Below are 18,708 nucleotides of genomic sequence, written 5' to 3' on the forward strand. Positions count from 1 at the left end.
AAGGTATTAAAATTAAAAAGTACATTTGCACAGCTGGAACCATCCACAGTGCCTGCCCATGCGATATCTGGCTCTTAGCAGTGCTTTCAGTGCTTTATTTACACAAGCTCGAAAATCTGCAAAGTAGAATCTATGTTGCTCAAAGACAGAGCAGTTTTTATTATCAATAAGACTTCTGCCTTCTGTCTTAGGTCTTATTTTTATTCTTTCTCGAAGCACTTAGGGTAAGTGATTGATTATAGATTTATACATTTTGAATAATTACTTAATTTTTCTGCTACTTTCTCTGTTAGCATGCATTCCATTTAAAAAAACAAAACAAACACAATTCTTTCTGCAGTTAGTTAGCTGATCTTTAGTATGTGATATAGTGCAGGCTTCTAATTGTGGAAAGATAGTCTTATTTAAAAAAAATTCTGAAGGTCTAATTAAAGACTCTTACATGTATATAGCTTCTTTCATCATGACGGTTCTCAAAGGATTTTAAAAACGCATGCATCTATGTAGGTGTATACATACACTAGACTGTGAAGTTGATATCTATGTGATGGGTGATAAATGTAGTCATCACACACCTCTGCTTATTAGATTCATATAATCACATGACTGGCCCATTCTATCTTCCTGGGATTTATTTTAATATTCCAAATCCCTGAGCAACTTCAAACAGCCGCTATGTTTTTTTCTTTCCAGAAATGTTTCCTTTTCTTCATCCCAAATGCTGAATTTCCTTTGCAAAAGTTTATTGCCACCTGAAGTCTAAGACAGGCAAAATTCAGTCTTAGGGCTTGTCTGAATTTAAAATGCTATAGCAGGAAACTGCAACTGTGCTGCTGTAGAATTTCAGTGTAGACACTGCCTATGCCAACGGGAGGGGATCTCCTGCCTGCTCCACTCAGGGCTGTGGATTTTTCACACTGCTGAATGATGTAGTTATGCTAGGGTTGCCAACTTTCTAATCACACAAAACCTAACACCCCCGCCCCGCTCCTTCCCTGAGGCCCTGCCATGGCAAGCTCCATCCCCCCTCCCTCCATTGCTCGCCCTCCCCCATCCTCACTCACTTTCACTGGGCTGTGGCAGGGGGTTGAGGTGTGGGAAGGGGGTGAGGGCTCTGGCTGGGGGTGCAGACTGGGGCAGGAGGTTGGGGTAAGGGGGGGTATGGGCTCTGGGCTGGGGGTGCGGGCTGCAGGTGGGGCCAGAAATGAGGGGTTCAGGGTGTGGGAGAGGGCTTCGGGCTGGGGCAGGGGGTTAAGGGTGCAGGGGGGGTGAGGGCTCTGGGGCGGGGGCTGGGGATGAGGGGTTTTGGGTGCAGGAGGGGGCGGGGGGTTGGGGTGAGGGGGGGTATGGGCTCTGGGTTGGGGGTACGGATTCTGGGGTGGGGCCGGGGATGAGGGGTTTGGGGTGCCGGAGAGGGCAAAAGGTTGAGGGGGGGGGCTCTGGGAGGACGTAGATGCATGGGCAGCTAGGGAAGCGCCAGGCCCGCCCCCCATGCCTGCAGGCGCCGCCCCCCCCCATGCCTGCAGGCGCCGCCCCCCCCCCCCCATGCCTGCAGGCGCCGCCCTTGCAGCTCCCATTAGTCGCGGTTTCCGGCCAATGTTAGTTGTGGAGCAGGCCTTTGGGGCAGGGGCAGCGCACAGAGCCTCCCTGACTGCTCATGCATCTAGGGGCTGCAGGGACCTGGCGTCCGCTTCCGGGCTCCATGCGGAGCTAGGGCAGACAGGGAGCCTGCCTTAGTCCTGGGCCCCTGCTGTGCTGCCGACCGGACTTTTAATGGTCCGGTTGGCAGTGCCAGCTGGAGCTGCCAAGGTTCCTTTTCGACCAGGTGTTCCGGTCGAAAACTGGACACCTGGCAACTCTAAGCTATGCTGACCTAATTTTCTGGTGTAGACATGGCCTTAGACCAGTAATGGCTTTAAATCCCAATATCTTGTATCCTTTGCAAGGCTTACAAAAGGCAGCTTTTATACCACGCTGGAGAAGAGACTGCTCATGTGTAGCCCTGGAAGCTCTCAAGTCTCAAGCCCTGGACTTAAGTCCTGACAGGTTTTGTGTGCAGAGGAGTGATGTGACATCACTTCTGAAGACGTTTACCAATATTAGTATTAATTTTTCTCTTCCTTTGAGCCCTGCGCTTAGTTACACTAGGATTTGCTCTGTCTGTTCTTCCTAGCCCCCCTCACAAAGCAACTGACTAAAAAAGGTGTAAATGCTAATACTATTACAGCTAATAGAGAGTTTCCTTTACCTTAAGTGTTAAGAGGACTTTGATTTTGGTGCTGAGGCCTTGTGTTTCATTGCCCTGGCAGCTTTTATACAGTTTGTTGGCTAGGGTTACCATATTTCAGCAAGCAAAAAAGAAGACGTGAGGAGCCCCGTCCCTGTCCTGCCCTAGCCCTGCCCCTCCCACTTCCCGCCCCCCTCAGAACCCCCAACCCTTCCCCCGCTCCTTGTCCCCTGACTGCCGCCTCCTGGGACCCCTGCCCCTAACTGCCCCCCCAGGACTCCACCCCCTACCTAAGCCTCCCTGCCTCTTGTCCCCTGACTGCCCCCTCCTGAGACCCTCCCCCCCCATCCTAACTTGCCCCCTAGGACCCTACCCCCTACCTGTACCCTGACTGCTCCAACCCTTATCCACACCCCCACCCCCAGACAGACTCCTGGGACTCCCACGCCCCATCCAACCACTCCCCATCCCCTGATAGCCCCCCCCAGAACTCCCGACCCATCTAAACCCCTCTGCTCCCGGTCCCCTGACTGCTCCGATCCCTCTCTCCACTCCTGCCCCCTGACAGCCCCCCCACAACTCCCAACCCCCCCCTCGCTCCTTGTCCCCTGACTGCCCCCTCCTCGGACCCCTGCTCCTAACTGCCCTCCAGAACCCCACTCCCTACCTAAGCCTCCCTGTTCCTTTTCCCCTAACTGCCCCCCAGGACCCTACCCCCTACCTGTACCCTGACTGCCCAAAACCTTATCCACACCCCCCTAGAAAGCCTCCCCCCCCCAAACTCCCGACCCCCCATCTCTTGACTGCCCCCTCCAGAACCTCCCTGCCCCTTCTCCGACCCCCTGACCCCCTTACCCTGCCGTTCATCCCGGCACGCTGGGCAGCAGTGGAGGAGGAGCGGGGGAGGAGCTCCAGACTGCTGGAGGCGATCTGCGAATGCAGGGAGAGAGGGAGGGAGGGAGTGATCTCTGCTGCAGGGGAAGCGGAGGAGGGGCTCTCTCTGGCTGTCAGAGCCCCATGTAAGTGGCACCATCCGGCCGGCTGTCCTGTTAGCCACGCGCGCTCTGCATGGGGAGGGGGCGGGGAGTCCGGACATTTACAAATTCCCCCCGGACGCTATTTTTAGCTCAAAAAGCCGGACATGTCCGGGGGAATCCGGATGAATGGTAACCCTATTGTTGGCAGACCAATACTGTGTGTACTAGTTACAATTTCCCAGGCCTGAAATGATCTCTGCTCTACTTAAATCTATTAAAATGCATAATTTACTCTTCACTTGCATCATAATCCCTTTCCTCTGAAGGAGCACAAATATTACTATTTCTACACCATCTCAGATTTTGTATAGCTCTGTACAAAATTCTTTAAGATACACATTGTTATACTACATTCAAATGTACACACAACATTATTTTCCTGGCCTTCAGTTTTACTTTAGGGTGAGATACAAGACAGCCTCTATCCAGCTTTTCATGTTATGATTATTTCTGCATGTATCATGATGCAATGCCTGAATTTTCAAATATTTACATTGGCCCTTGTGCAGTATATCTGTGTAGAGTTTTTACTGTAGCAGAAACTTTCCAAGGACAGCATGGTTTAGTTTTAAAAGATATTTAACATACTGTGTATATATATAATTTTATTAATATAGAATTTAAAATTACTGACCATAGTGATTAATGCTCATAATAGAGAAAACTCACAAAGAATGTGTGCAAACCCAAACAAATAACTGAAAACTAAACCCAGATTAAGATGTTTAAAATAAATAAGGGCGGGATTCCCCCCCTCCCTTTTTTTTTTTTTTTTTTTTTTTTTGCAGTCAGTAAGTTTTTTCATTTGAACTTTTGTTTCCTCTCCCCGTACCCCCTTTTGTCAAATTTTCCAGTGTTATTTTGATGATGGTACCATAACAGGTGTTCCTAACCACTAGCTCTTTCCTTCCTTGTCCCAATTCTCATCCTGGCACCAATTCAGCAAGATACTAAAGCATGTGCTTAACTTTAAGCACATGCGTAGTCCCATTGATTACCTAAGCACATGCTTAGGAACTATTTTATTGAATTGGAGCCTCTAGTGGCACATGCAGTCATCCAGGAAATCCCCATGTAGTCATGGGGGGTGGGAGGGGGAGGGAAATGTTGCTGCCACCATTTCTCGACTTATCACATGTTGGAAGTCAAAATATATGTGGCCTAAACGTAGTTACTAAACGTCAGATCACTTGAATATTGTGTTAAGAACATCTGAAGAAGTTGAATTTTTTTCTATTTTTTTTTTTTTAAATGAGCCCTTTGCTTAATCAGTCTACCAACTGGCCTCATACTACTTTCCCAAATCATATCAAGGAGTCCAGTGGAATACATTTCAATTGACAAAACTGAAAGAAGGTTTAAGATTCATGTTTTCATATTTGTTGCCTATGCCTGCCCTAAAACCATCTTCAGCAAGGGATTAATTGCATTTGTAGACACTGCACAATTCCATCAATTATCTATTTCAAATGAATTTTATTCTGAATGGTTAAGAGGATGATGTAGTTTAATCAGTACGTGAAATGGAAGTATTGCAGGCTGTTTAAGAATACGAATCACGTTTTATGGTGGCAGAGTGATCTACATTAAGCATACTTCTGGAAAGATTGGAAAAGTCTGGTAGAAAATATTGCAATCTTTTCCTTCAGTTTAGCAGTATTTTATTGGCTGGCATGTACATTAGTTTGGCTTATTTAAAAAGAGTCTGGTTGATGTTTTGATGGTAGTTATGCTATGGGGCTCCTAGACGAATGGGTGTTATACAATTAGGAATGTTTCATTCTTTTTAAAATATATATTTACAGTTATAAAAATATTGGTTAAAATATGGCAGTTTAGATGTCCATCAGTCAGCATCTTCATCTTTGAGATGGACTTTGCAATTAAGAGCATGCTCAGAAATGCATTTTTCTCTGACTGGCTGTTTTTCAAGGGACTAGTTTCATGTTTGAATTTAGTGGAGGAAATAAATAGCAAGGTGTTAAAATGAAGCCAGAATTCTCTTGAAGCCTCTTTTAGCTCTACATATGCAGTACTAAACATTCTGCTTGCAAACATCTATTTCAGACAGCTTTTTTCTCCTTTTATTTGTTACTGTGTGGGTAGAGACAGACAGGGTGGTGATAGCCTAATGTTGAAAGATTTGCTGAACAGATGAAATGCTGATCTTGACATCAATAGTTTTTGTTTCTGATACCTAAATGAGTTTAATCTTTTGTGTAGTCCACCAAAAGTATTTAATACACAGCAGGCTTGTGTTTTTTCTTTGCTGTTTAAAAAGTCTTTTTTGTATTGAGCCATCCTTTCTTCTACAAAGATGGCAAAGAACAGATTGCTGATAACTGACTGCTTATTTTGTAAGATACATCACAGTCAATATATTGTCTAGCTTTAAAATACCCTTGCTCTGTAGAAGAAGAAATAGCTAATGGTTACTTTTATTTAAAGTAAATGTCTGTTTAATGTTCACAGATATTAGCTTTCCCTGTGGTGCTTTCTTAATAACCAGTTAAAATTTACTTGGAGTTAGGCAACTGGTAATATTTAACTGCAAGCTACTTCATACAGACTTTTATGTTAAACTATTTGCCGAAAGGCTACTAGATTAGGGCTGGACCTATAAACCCAAAATACCACTGGAAGTTTTGTAATAATAATACTGCAGTAGTTAGAAATGAGCCTGAGATCAGTTATTTAGATTGGAATCCAGAGTCTGAATACCTCCTCCCAACTATCTTTCACACCCTAAAACTGAGAAGTGTTTGCATCCAAGGTTTAGATTAGGCCCATAGTAGACTTAGGGACACTAAATGTGCAGCAGGACAATGCAGATAAGGTTTGGATTCTGAACCCTTTACAATATTTCTAGGGTTTTTGGATTTGAAACCTGTAGTAATACTGTAATAATAAAAGACACTGATTATTGTAATTCAACAAACAGTGCTTCATTTGGTTTTTACACACACACACACACACACACACACACTGTTTATGTGTATATGTATGTGTTTATATATCAGTAGTCTTTGCTTTGTTCTAACAGAGCAAGGTGAAAAAAATACGAAGTTTTTCTGAGGAAATGCATTAAGATGTGGAATCATTCTATCAAAATCTTAAAAGCTGTACAACAGGTGTTTTTGAACATTTTGAACAGTTCTCAGTTAGTCGCACGTGTGTCTGTGTGATTCAACTGATTTACATTAAGGTTAAGTTAAAATATGTTAAAATTAAACAGGGTAAATTTGTATTCACCCCTTGATAGTCGATTGGGCTTGCGCTCTTTTGTCTCTTATGTGGAGTCTGGAAATTGTTGGGTCTAGTCCTAACTAAATGTAAACACCTTTACTTTCTAGCTGCTGCTAATTGGTTTGGGAATATTTATGAAAGTGTTTATTTTTAAAGCTAAAAATAGTGCTGCGGTGTTTAAACTCATTCTGGCTGTCAGAAATGCTCCCGTGATCCTGAAAGTGTTGCTAAAAATGTTCACTTTTTAAATGTGGTAATTAAACTTGTCTGTGAGAACAACAGATGATACATTTCCTGCATTTGTAAACTAAGTATCCCTTTAAGCCCACAAGTTTCCTTGCATGGTTCTTTCTCCATTAGGTTGGTAAGATCTGAACTCCTGCTGAACTTTCTTGAAAGGAGGGCTGCTATTGGCCAAATAAGGAAATAAAGAGCTGTAACCTGCTGCTGCTGCTTTATGACCTTTTACTTTTAGGATTAGGATTTTCTGGTACTGCGTTTCCTTTGTTAATAAAAGCCTGTGTCCTCAAGGGATGCGGCACTGTAAGCTTGAACTTCAAATAACTATTTTCACTTTTAACTCTTTCAATTAAAATAAAGTTCCAAATCAAGATATTTCACTTTGGGCTTCGTCTATATGTACATAAACTCCCCTAGTTGATGCATTCTTCAAAATGATAAAAGATAGTGTTAAGTGCACATCTTATGCACTAGGTGCAAGGTGTTCCTCCTGCAGGGCTGCCACCTGGGGTTTTCTTCAGGCATTTACACAGCACTACTCTCTCAACTCAGCATCTGATTCTGAGACTTGCTTTGGGAACCATCATCATCATGGCAAATCCCAAAGGAACATGGTCTCCTAGCAGACTGAGCACCTCCCAGATTGATCTCTAGATGGGTTCTTAAGGTAGTCTGGCTGAATACTCAGTTTGTCCATCCCTAGAAATCTTATCGCACCTCTGAAGTTTTTGGCGACCACCTGATCGCCAGCTGTGTAGCAGCATTCCTTGGTAAAGATGCTTCAGAATTTGTTGGACTTTCATCCTAATAACATGTCCATGCCAAGAAAGCTGCCTAAGCTGAACTAGTGCTGATGGAGGCAATTGCTGTGTTTGGCTTAGAATATCCTCATTTCTGATCTTGTCCTGACACTTAATGTGGAGCAGCTGGCAAACACAATAGGAATTGAAAATGTCAGTCCAGTGCTCTTCAGACTTGGTCAGTGCCATGTTTTGCTGCTATGCAACAAAGTTGATATAACCAAGGGTTCTATTGATATGCAGCTTTGAAGCAAGCTTTGATGTTGTGGCATCTCCACAGAGGCTGCCGAAGGGCCCAAAATATGGCAGCAGCTGCTGCTATACAGGTGTCTACATCTCTTGAGCATCCTCCATTACTGTCTATGATGCTGTCCAAGTCTTCAACAGTTGCCACTTTCCCAATGTCCTGCCCGGACAGGTTAATACTGAGCTGGTTATAATCTGGAGCTAGAGGTTGCATCATAGTGATGGTCAGGGTCTTTGTTTTAGCCTGCTTAATAACCAGACCAATGTGTGCTGCTTCTTGCCTGACAAGATTGACCTGTGAGTGCAGCGATTCACCAAATTGAGTCAACAAGAAATGTCATTGGCTTATTCAAGATCTCAAAACAGAATAGTGCTCAGCTCAGCAGCATCGACAGCTGCCTCTTCAAGCTTATCCATCACCCAGTCGATGCTAATATTGAAAACAATGGTGGCAGAACTCCTGTGGAGGTAGGAAACCACGCTGTGTATCTGCCATTGACTGGCCCACAAGAAGAAAATTATGGTTACTTGTCATAACTGTACTCTTCAAGAGTTTTGTATCAGCATTTTCACACTGCCTGCCCATCTTCCCCATTGCCTATAAGTACTAATCTCACAGCATTCTTGGTTTACCAGGAGGAATTGAGGTAGTTGGGGGTCCCTTTATAACCTGAGCTCTGAATATTTATGAAGCTGAGCATTGCTGAGTTGGGGACACATTCCTCTCTAGTGTGACTATGCAGACATAGTGCTGTTGAAGAATCACAATAAAAGGTAAGTAGCCATTTTATCATCCTAGCTTTGTAATGGAACATTTTTACACCTGTTTGCCTGGTTATCTCTAACATCTTCTCAGTGTTGTGTTTAATGTACAGCAAATCTAAACAGTATTTTTTGTTGAGAAGGAATGATAGTACATCTTCTCAAGGTGGGAGGTTTTTAATATATCTCAATCAATGGTTTGCACACACTCTCAGGCGCATGCAGGCGTGCGCAATTTGAGAGCTGTAACAAAAGGAATACAAGAAATTTTCAAGCACTTGGGTTATATGTGTTTGTACAGGACTGGCCAAGAGAATAGATTTCAAAGTTGACTTTATTACAGAAGGCTTGTTTTCTCCCTTCTGATTCTAATTTGAAAGACATGTTTTTAACAGCACTTTCTTTAAATTTCTTAAATAAGCTGAAAGTAAAAATATTTTCTCTATTTTTAGATATGTGCAATTTCATGACTTTCCTTTCACCACATGATTTAGCATGTTATACTCTTTATTTGCAAAATACAAACTGTAGTGCTTTTGTATTATGCTGTCAGTTGACTTTGAGTAAATTATGTGGTGACACAGTTATTACTTCTGCTGCTGTTGAAAAATCTAAAATCCGCCCTGGAAGCATTGTTGTGGGATTATTTGTTGGTTTTTTTTAATGGTTCTTGTGTTGCCATAAGCTTACGTGCTAGCATTCTCACATTTGGGCCAGAAGGTGATGGTCTTAAACCTAGTACACTTCTACAGGTTAGCTACGGTATTACATGGAATTCCCTTCTGTCCATTTCTGGCGATTATCGCACTGAAACAAGAGAGTCCATTCCACTTCTCCGATGGTAAACTCAGTGTTCTGGTCCACCTTCCCTCTGTCAATAAGAGGTTTTAATATGTAAGGCTGTGTGCATACTATTTGTCAGCTCCTAATAATGACTATTGTGATTGAGTGCCTTATGTCTTTGAGTCGAGAGTACAGCTCGAACAGAAGTTTTGGGTTTGATGCAGAAATTACGGGGTGAGTTTCTAAGGTCTTTGTTATGCTGGAGATCAGGTGATCAAAAAGGTCCTTTATGTCTTAAAATCTAGGAATACTTGTGAGTAAAAGGCGCAGTATGAGATCAAATTCTGATATTTCTATTCCTGTTACTATTGCCAAACCTATACAAAGGCAAAAGCCTCTTCGGCACCAGTATTACCATATTGTTATAGGGTTTGCTTTGCTAGTGAGTTGCTAGATCTCGTACATTCTTGTTAATGAAGTTTGTCTGCTTGTGGACCTTATTGTCATCAAGGCTGGATTTGCTAGGAAGTGGAAGTCATCACTTGGAGACTGTGTGTCAGATTTGCATCACTTACCCTTTGTTTGAGATTGCATTGTTCATTTAGGAGATAATACTGAGTAGGGAATTCTTACAGTTTATCAGAGAATTGTCCCTTGAAGAGTGGTTCCACTATGAAAATGTCTGCAAAATATTTGCCTCCTCTGTGTACTCAGTCTTATTTACTTACTTTAATGACAAAAAATAGATTTTGTTCTTATTAGCTGTATTGGTTTTACTGTTCTACATTGGAGTGAGCTGGCTTCTATTCAGATTAGGTAACAATTCTGTTGATATGTTAGATTCCACTTACAAAATAGTTTGTGAACAAGATAAAACCCAGCTTGATCTACCGATTCCAAACTTAGTTTGCAAGAAAACTCTATCTTTTTTCCACCTTGTTACTTATAAACTGAACAACTTGTCATAGAAATCATCGAGACACCATATGTATTGCTCCCACCAATGCCAGTCTTACAAAATCATATTTCTCTGAGAAATGGAAAGTTATAATATAGTTTCTTCTTAGGCCATAAGCTCTTATTATTGAGAAATAGAATAACCAATCCAGCTGGTATTTTTAGATTTGATATACAACCTTGCCACTCTGGTTACCTGAAGACAACTTGGTAACAGCAAGAATATACACTGGAAGAATGTGTGCCATTGCACCAAAAAAAAAAAAAAATTAACTTTATTTTTTATCTGGTTAAGATCAAACAATGAATTGAATTCTCTTTGTGTGTTGACATCTGAAGATTTATATCTTCCAGCTATATTCCTGTTACAGAGCTGGCAGAAGTGACCTCTCCAGAGAAGGTCTTTGTTATGGATTTTGCTCTGTTTACATTATTGCCATGAGGGTCACAGTGAAGTACAGTACATTAAAGCTAATACATCACAAGCTGACAGTTGTCTTATCTCTTTGGTACCTCTTCCCTTTCCCAAATAAAGAAAAAAGCAAACACAAAGAACATGAGGTTCTGGAACAGAAAGTTAAATAATAGTTTCCAAAGTGCTTTGGTGTTAATGTCAGGTCCCTGTGTGCAACAAATTTTGCGTCTGGTCAAATGGCTGTGTCATGTCCTTTTCTGTGAGGTTGTTGCAAAAAAACTGCTTTTACCACATAAATATTCTCCCTCGTATAGCACGATTGCCAAAGCAGATAATGAAGAAGAGGCAAAGCTATTGGGTTTCTTCAAAGCCAGCCAGTTCATCATGGGCTGAGGAGGTGGCTCTGGATCAGAAAAAGTGAGAGTTTCAGGCCAGCTCTGCATAAGAGAGAGTACCTCTACTATACCTCCATGGAGCTCAGAAGCTCCAGAAAAATTCAGCTTCAAGTACTTTCTTGCAGAGTTTCGGTGATTCTTCACAACACTTTCCCTCCAGCTATTCCCCCTCATCCTCTGGCAAATGGCATTGGGGAAGCCAGAAGGCTTTTTCTGTTTCCAAGCAGGTTTTTGGGTATGCAAGCTCTAGTCTGCAGCGTCTGCACTGTCCCTTCAATTTGGAGAGTGCTGTGGGGGCCACATGAGTATGTCATGCCTCTCTCTCTGACTCATGAGGGTAGAGGAGATCTAGACTTGTGGGGCAAGATGGCCAAGTGAGCCAGGCTCCAGCAGAATCAGTTTTCCTCCTCTCTGATCCCCTTCCACCCTGACCTGGCAGTCACTGAGCATATCTGAGTCACCAATGGACCATGTAAATTTGGGGAGGGAATAAACTGCTCAGGGAAGGCGAAGAAAATGAGGAATTAGGCACAACCACGAGATAAAAGGGGAGGTGCCTCACCAAATCCCTCAACAAGCCAAATAAGTTTGGGCAGGGGAGATTGCTGCTATATAATATAGACCTAATGTACCGTATAATACATGTGGCCTTAATTGCTGTACAGTATGTTAGCATTTGAGTTCTGAAAGATCCTTTCTGAAAGCAAATAATGATCATGGACTTCCCAGAGTATTAAACCAGAAAGTCATTGTAAACACGAAGGACGCTGTTCAGTAAGGAAAACACCTCAGATACAAAGTACTCAGAGAAACAGCAGAGTGCCTCACATTCTATATATAGAACAGAATCTCTCCTTTCAACTGCCAATTGGAATGCTGAGAATACTTCTTGTTCTTGTTTTCCATTTCAAGCAGAGACTCAAATATCATACAACTATTGTTTCAAATCCATAAAAATATATTTTGTTTCAAAATGTGACTCTCTCAATAGGGTGCAACACAATTATCTTTTGAAGATGGAGAAATGGATCTCACTGGGCACACTGAACAGCTGACATCTATGAAGGCCAAGTTCACTTTCAGGTATGAGCACCTTCTGTTTAATATTGATTCATGAATACGTTTGCCAGCATGCAGGACAAGAAGATTATTACATTTTTATTTCAAGTACATGTGCTCATCATCATAGTGCCTCCCTCCTTTTTTCCTTTTCCACCCTGAAAATTCACTTCACTCGCATACTTAAGCACTTTTATGTATGTGAGTACCGTTTACCTTGGATGATGAACGTTTATGACTTTGACTTGTATTGTATGTTCTGACTGGTTGTGGGATATGGGGGAAGGAAGAAATATGCTGTTCTTTTATATGTTTGTATTTTGCTTTTTAAACAATTTCACAAGCAGCTTAAAGACTTAAGATAGGTGGAGTGCATGTATCTAAACAAATAAGCACTCCTCTGAGCCACAATATCCCACAAAAAGTAGATAATTTTCTTGGTTAAAATGTCATCTCTCTTTTTATTATTAAGGTTATTCCTTCAGTTGCTTTTTAAATTTTTATTATATTTGTAGATACACTCTTATAACCTGTAAAATGCTATATCCAGAGCATCCACTATACAGGATAGGCAAATTTGCATAGGCACCTTTTGTGAGACCTGTTCCTCTGGGACAATCGGATGAGTAACTCCTCTTTCTCCCTCAGTTATACTAGGCAGGAGATAACTGGTGCAGAAGTCTAACACTGTTGTTGTGATCTAAATTGTTGGTTAGTTATTCTGACTGCTTGGGAAAGACTGCTGAAAGGGTAAACCTAGGCCAAGTTTTGAGTGAAATAAAGATGATTTCCAATTTGGATTGGAAACCATGGAAGATTTGGTATAAACTAGGTGTTTCACTTTGAGTTTTTGGGTTTCTTCCAATCTGAAATTCTAAGCAAAACTCAGAATGTGAACCAAAACAGAAAATAACCTTTGGGTAAACCCAGTGAACCAAAGTAATCAAGTTTCAAGGTGGGTCAGATCCTCCACTGGTATAACTGGTGCCATGCTGCATTTCATTAAGGACTTAGTCTAGTGAGTTCAGAGCAAAATGATTCCATGCTAGTGTTCACCTGTCCTTATGCCAAGTTAAATCTTAATCTTGGGAAGTTATTCATATGAATCACATTGCTATGAAGTCACTTTTTAGAATGTGAAATAATCTGGTGTCCGTTAATATGCTTTGTCGTAGAAAACTAGTTATGACAATACATTGCCTAACTGTGAAATAAAAGGTGTAATTTGGAAAACTAAACATGACAGCTAAGATATCATAATCAAACTAACAACTCAATTTTGGTGAAGGCAAATAATCCTTTCCTATAATTTTGCATTTTCTAGTCAGTTGTCAAAACTGTGTGAACTAAAAGCCCTGAGCAGTATGTATAAAACTCCATCCCCACATACAGCTTTGCTTTCATTTTGTTCTTCTCTTTTGCTCACTCCACTCCGTGCTATCTCACTCATCTTTGCCTTCCTTTAGTCTGCTCCTATGCTTGGAATCACCTACTATTTCTGTGTACTAAGCACCTTCCATTTTCTACTTTTAAATACCTCCTTAAAATCCACTTCTTTAATGTAAGCTTATTACACTGATTCGCTCTGAAATTGTCTCCAACTTCTTGTGACTAAATTGTTGTCCCGTGTTTCACACTTTAGCAGAGTTGGATAATAAGCTATTAGAAACAGTAAACTTGTTTTTTCTCCACGTTTGTTTTGTACATCTTCTGTACCATCTTATGGTGCTCTAAATCTAAATAAAGATTTCCCCATCCCTATCCTTCCTACAGTGTAGATGTATATTCATGTAGAAGACACAGGATGCCACAAGGATATTTAACCACTGTTTCACACTCTTTTTAGGACCCCTCTGGACATATGACAGTCTGTTCATGGAATACTTTTTCTTCCTTATTGAGCAGTCTTTGTTTTGAAATCTATTTTCTAATCACAGTATTGCTAACTTCTGTGATTTTTATCATGTCTAGCAATTTCGGGGTGTTTTTTAACCTCTCTCATGAAAACGTGATAAAAGGCTTATTCCCTTATTCAGAATGGCCACCATCTCCTATTACTGTCAATGGGGCTGAACTTGCAAGATAGCCACCAATCTCTCATGATTTTTGATCTCTTGAAATTTGGCTTACTGTAATCAGCACTGTCATGAGGATTTCTTATCTAATTTACCTGTCACACTTATATGGTCCCCATCACTCCAGTACCTGAGCCAGTCGCAATATTTAATGTGTTATTCGTACAACTCCCATGTGAAGTAAGGAAGCACTATTTATCCCCATTTTACAGATGGGGAACTGAGACAGAGATGGTAAGGACTTGCTGAGATCACACAGGAAGTCTGTTGCCTCTCACAAGACCCAGGCTACAGCTCTTAACTACCAGATCATCTTTCCTTTTTGGGCACATCACCAATTCCTTTTGCCCTATCAATAAAGATGCTTCTTTGTTTGTTTCTTTCTCTTTCTTTCTCTGTTTTTGTCATTTCACTTTGTGTCTGGCTTTCTCCTCTTTTAAGGAACAGTGGAGAAGGCCATGGTCTTCAACCCATCTGTCTGATTTGTTTTGTTTGTTTAGCCTCCCTCTTTGGGACCCTGGTCATCATCTGGATGATATGGCAATTTCCAGTTTCTTTTTAAATCCTTTCTGACATCGGTCTGTTTGTAGAATGGTAACGTTGTTGTGAAGAGGTATCAAAGTTTTTTTTTTTTTTTTTCCAGCTTGCTATGCACCTGCCAGGTCTCCAAGCTATATGCTTGCTGATTAGCGTTCATCAGACATGTATTGAACCTAGTCAGCTTGGTTGCCAATGTTTTTTATAAAATTTAGTGAAAGGCTGCTACAGCCTGTTTCACCTGATGTAATTATTATGCATCGCCAAATCTGTGCATTCATTTGTTTCTTTCATGTCTCTTGATCCCATTAATTTGTAATTGGGATTAATCAAGCCCTGCTCACGATATACTCATGATTATTGTTGTCCTTATCTTATGCTTGTACCCAGTGTGTTTTTGATAATGTCACTTCTTCCCTGATTCATATTGTTCTTGTTATTTGACATGTTTATCAAGATAACTAAGACCTTGCCTCTACTCAGGATTCTTCATAATTGTGTGCATCTCCAGCTATCAATCACTTGTCTTTTTGTATTATTGAGGTGCCTCCCAAGTAAATTAGACTTACAAGGTGAGGTCTCTAGTTCATGAAGTCTTCTGCACTTCTCTCTCACCCTAGTACAGAAGGCTATATTGTCTGTTTGCATTTAATCTCTGTATCCTGCACCTCATTCTGGTTGTGGTATGAAGACTTTCACACAAATAGCAGGGTTTTATAGCATGCCCATAAACTGATCAAACTCTGAACTAGTCTGACTTTGTCTGGAAGCTCATTTCACAGCCATTGAATGAGAATAGTTGATCTCCAGATCTTATATGATTCATCTTGAGTTTTGTAAACTCTCTGGCGGTTCATGGCTGGAGATATGCCATAGGAGATGTAATTGGCTCTTGATCCATTGAAGACTTTGAACATTGAAATCAAAGCTTGAACAGGCCGGGGAAGCACATTAGGAGCCAATGGAGGGGCCAGAACAAAGCGATGATATGTTTTGTAGTATATTCTGTCTGTGTTCCTTCTACCTGCAGTCACAGATACAGTGAGCTACCATATCCAGTCTGGGACTGATGAATTCAAGGATAATGGTGGCCAAATTTGAAAGTGGGGAGTAGGAAATGGATCCTAATGAATCCTAATCAGATAAAAAGCTGCACTAAATTAATTTTCTGGCAGAAAATACCTTGTTCATGCATATCACAATTTTAAACTTGTTTAAATGCGAGAGATTTGATATATTTAAAAACAATACTTTTCCCCTCCCCAAAACATTAAAGTGAGGCGTCTGAAACTCTTCTCCCCATAGTTTGGAAATATGTACTGGGGTAATTTCTTGCATTTTAGAGGATTTAAAGTAAATTCAAGACAAAGATTTCATCCTGAAAAAACAAAGGTGACCTGCGATTTCTGTGGAATTCAGCCAGCAGTGGATATAATCTATTAAAAACTCGGAGCAAAATTTCAGTTCTTAAATTTCAAGGGCTTTGCTTTGTTATCATGCATGCTTTCCCTTAGTAAAGAAGGGGAAGACTACCTTAAAAAAATTGACAGTCTTTGCTCTCTAAACAACTGACTTCTAAAGAAAATAGTGAGATGAGTACTGAAGAGAAACTATCCACCTTACTAATACCTCAATTTGACTGCCTGAAAATATTAAAAATATTAGCAATATTTGTAATAATAACAGTTCTTGCCAGAAATTAGCAAAATAGTTTTGTCTTTTATTAAGTTTCAAATTAGATCCTTTTGCTATGCTATTTCTGGAACAAGTATTGTCCTGTATATGCAAGTATTATTTCTTTTTATATTTTGCTGTCTTCTCTTTTTTTCCTCTTTAATTGTCTAAATGTATCTCATGTTTTTCTTGAGGCCTTTCTAAATGTTTAAGACTCTAAATTGTTACTGTCAGATGAGAATGATGTATCTTGAAATAACGTTCAAAACAAACTCCACAAACAGTTGCCAAAACCACCAGAACCCAAACCTTGTTGAATACTGTTCACCATATTCACAAACTTTTTTTTTCCCAACTGTGGCAAAATTGTTTCAGTGATTTTGAGTCATGCAAATGTAAAAAATAAATAAATTGAAAATCTTTATGCATATGTTATGATTGAAATTTTATGACTTTATAATTCAGTCAGGTGAAGTTAAAAGCTTCAGACAACTTGTTTTATACTCTTCATTAAAGTAGGAAAAACTATTCCATTTGAAGAAAAACAGTTCATTTACTGAAAGCTCTGAACATTTATATGTGGCGTCTCATGAAAATAGAAATGGAAGGTGCTAAGCACTTTCAGAAGGTGCTAAGAACCTCATAGGATGAGCCCTTATCTGCCTAGACTGTCCAAGCACTTTCCCTGTAAAGGTGCTTTGATACCCTGTGGACCTTACTTATCCTGTAGGGTTCTGAGACTCTTTTGAGAACTGAAGGTATTCAACACCTTGCAGGCAGAGAACCTGTGTTCTATCACTGACCCTCCCTAGGTTTTCTGTTTGTTTGGGTGGCAGGGGGGTGTTTGGTTTTTTTAACATACGGTATGAAGGCTGGAGTTTGTTACAATCCACTGTAGGTCTATTTTTTGCAATTTTTGAAGGTGTCATTTTTATTTTGGATCTGCTACAGGATGAAGATATTCAGGGGAAGAAGGGGGTGTTTTGTTTGTATAGCAGGTGGGGGAAATAATGGTCAAAGGGGAAGGAACAAATTGCATTGTTCAGTAATAAATGCTCCAATAAACATGTATAAAATAAAAGAAACACTTATTAAAATCAAATCCATATTTTTCTACTTAGCATGCAGATCACAATTTTATGGACTGTTATACAAGAACAGTAATACATTTGTGCAGAATAAATATGGTATTTCTCCTCACTACCATTCCCCTTTCCTGACTGGATCTACTTGAGTGAAGGGGTTTACAGCTAGCAGAAGGACTCTGGACTCTACAGTAGTTCAGTAGGAATTTATCGCCAGCCCTGAAATTCCACCCCTTGGCACACCATGTGGAAACAGAAGTGTTGTTTTTGCAGATCTCATTTTAAAAAGTTTTTCCATAGTAAAAATAACTCTTTTAACAAAAAATAAACCTAATCTATTTGAAAGTAGATATTTAGTTTATTAACATTGGATTACTTGGAATTCAGAGAATATTTCATGCATGGATAATTCATTAAGTGTTTAATTACACTTGTCCCCTCTTGCCTTCCATTTCTTTTTAGCAGAGGCGAGGGTCACAGTTTCTTGACCCACTTGATTTAAACGCTGCGAATATATAAATAAAGCATATCTGTAGCACCTTCCTTCTCCTCCTCTCTTCACTTTGCTTATGTTTTTCTTTGTCTTGCTGTATCATGACAGCCTGGAAAGCAGAGGTGGAGCATATTGTTAAAACCTGGTACCTGCAAGCTGTGTGATTTGTTTCTGCATTTTTAGGCAGTTGATCTAATGTGAATTAAGCAAAAAGAACAGGTTTTTAGTGGACAGATTCTTGATTTTGGTGCTCAGTAGTTTGAGTCTCTCCTAGATAAATACATTTAAGTTACATACATGAGGTGGGGAAGGTGAGGCTTCTTTTTAAAACTGATTTTGGAGGTTTCTTAAACTCTTTCACATTTAATGTATTTATTTTTCCTTTTTTTTTGGTGGCAATTCATTTGTAGGGTAGGGAGAATCTGTGGTTCTCCTCCTCTCTCTGACTGCAACTCCCACACCATTCTCTGAATGTTCAGCTGCCTTCTTCATCTCATGACAGTGTATTCTCCACTACCTTTTAGTGTTGTTAAGATCTTTCCCTTTATCTTCCACAGCACTCATCCCACCTAGCATCGCCATCCACAAACTCTCCTTTTAGGTTCTACGTCATTTTGGTTTGATTCTGACCATCTCTGTTTTTTTTTTAAAAATCCATTTGTCTTCTGACTGAGTCT

At 40.5% G+C, this 18,708-nt stretch overlaps 1 protein-coding gene across 4 annotated transcripts in view; it reads left to right on the forward strand.

Moving 5' to 3' along the window:
* PARD3B (par-3 family cell polarity regulator beta) overlaps positions 1-18,708 on the forward strand; it is a 641,105-nt gene that overhangs the window by 297,741 nt on the left and 324,656 nt on the right. For 3 of the 4 annotated variants that reach the window (XM_024104030.3, XM_065562102.1, XM_065562103.1), the window contains exon 5: positions 12,100-12,191. The exons of the other annotated variant lie outside the window; for it this stretch is intronic. In XM_024104030.3, the coding sequence (XP_023959798.2) occupies positions 12,100-12,191 (92 nt within the window). The remainder of the gene's footprint in view (positions 1-12,099; positions 12,192-18,708) is intronic. 4 annotated transcript variants of the gene reach the window in all.

Source organism: Chrysemys picta, chromosome 11 (genome assembly GCF_011386835.1).
Source record: "Chrysemys picta bellii isolate R12L10 chromosome 11, ASM1138683v2, whole genome shotgun sequence".
NCBI classification, from domain to species: Eukaryota; Metazoa; Chordata; order Testudines; family Emydidae; genus Chrysemys; species Chrysemys picta.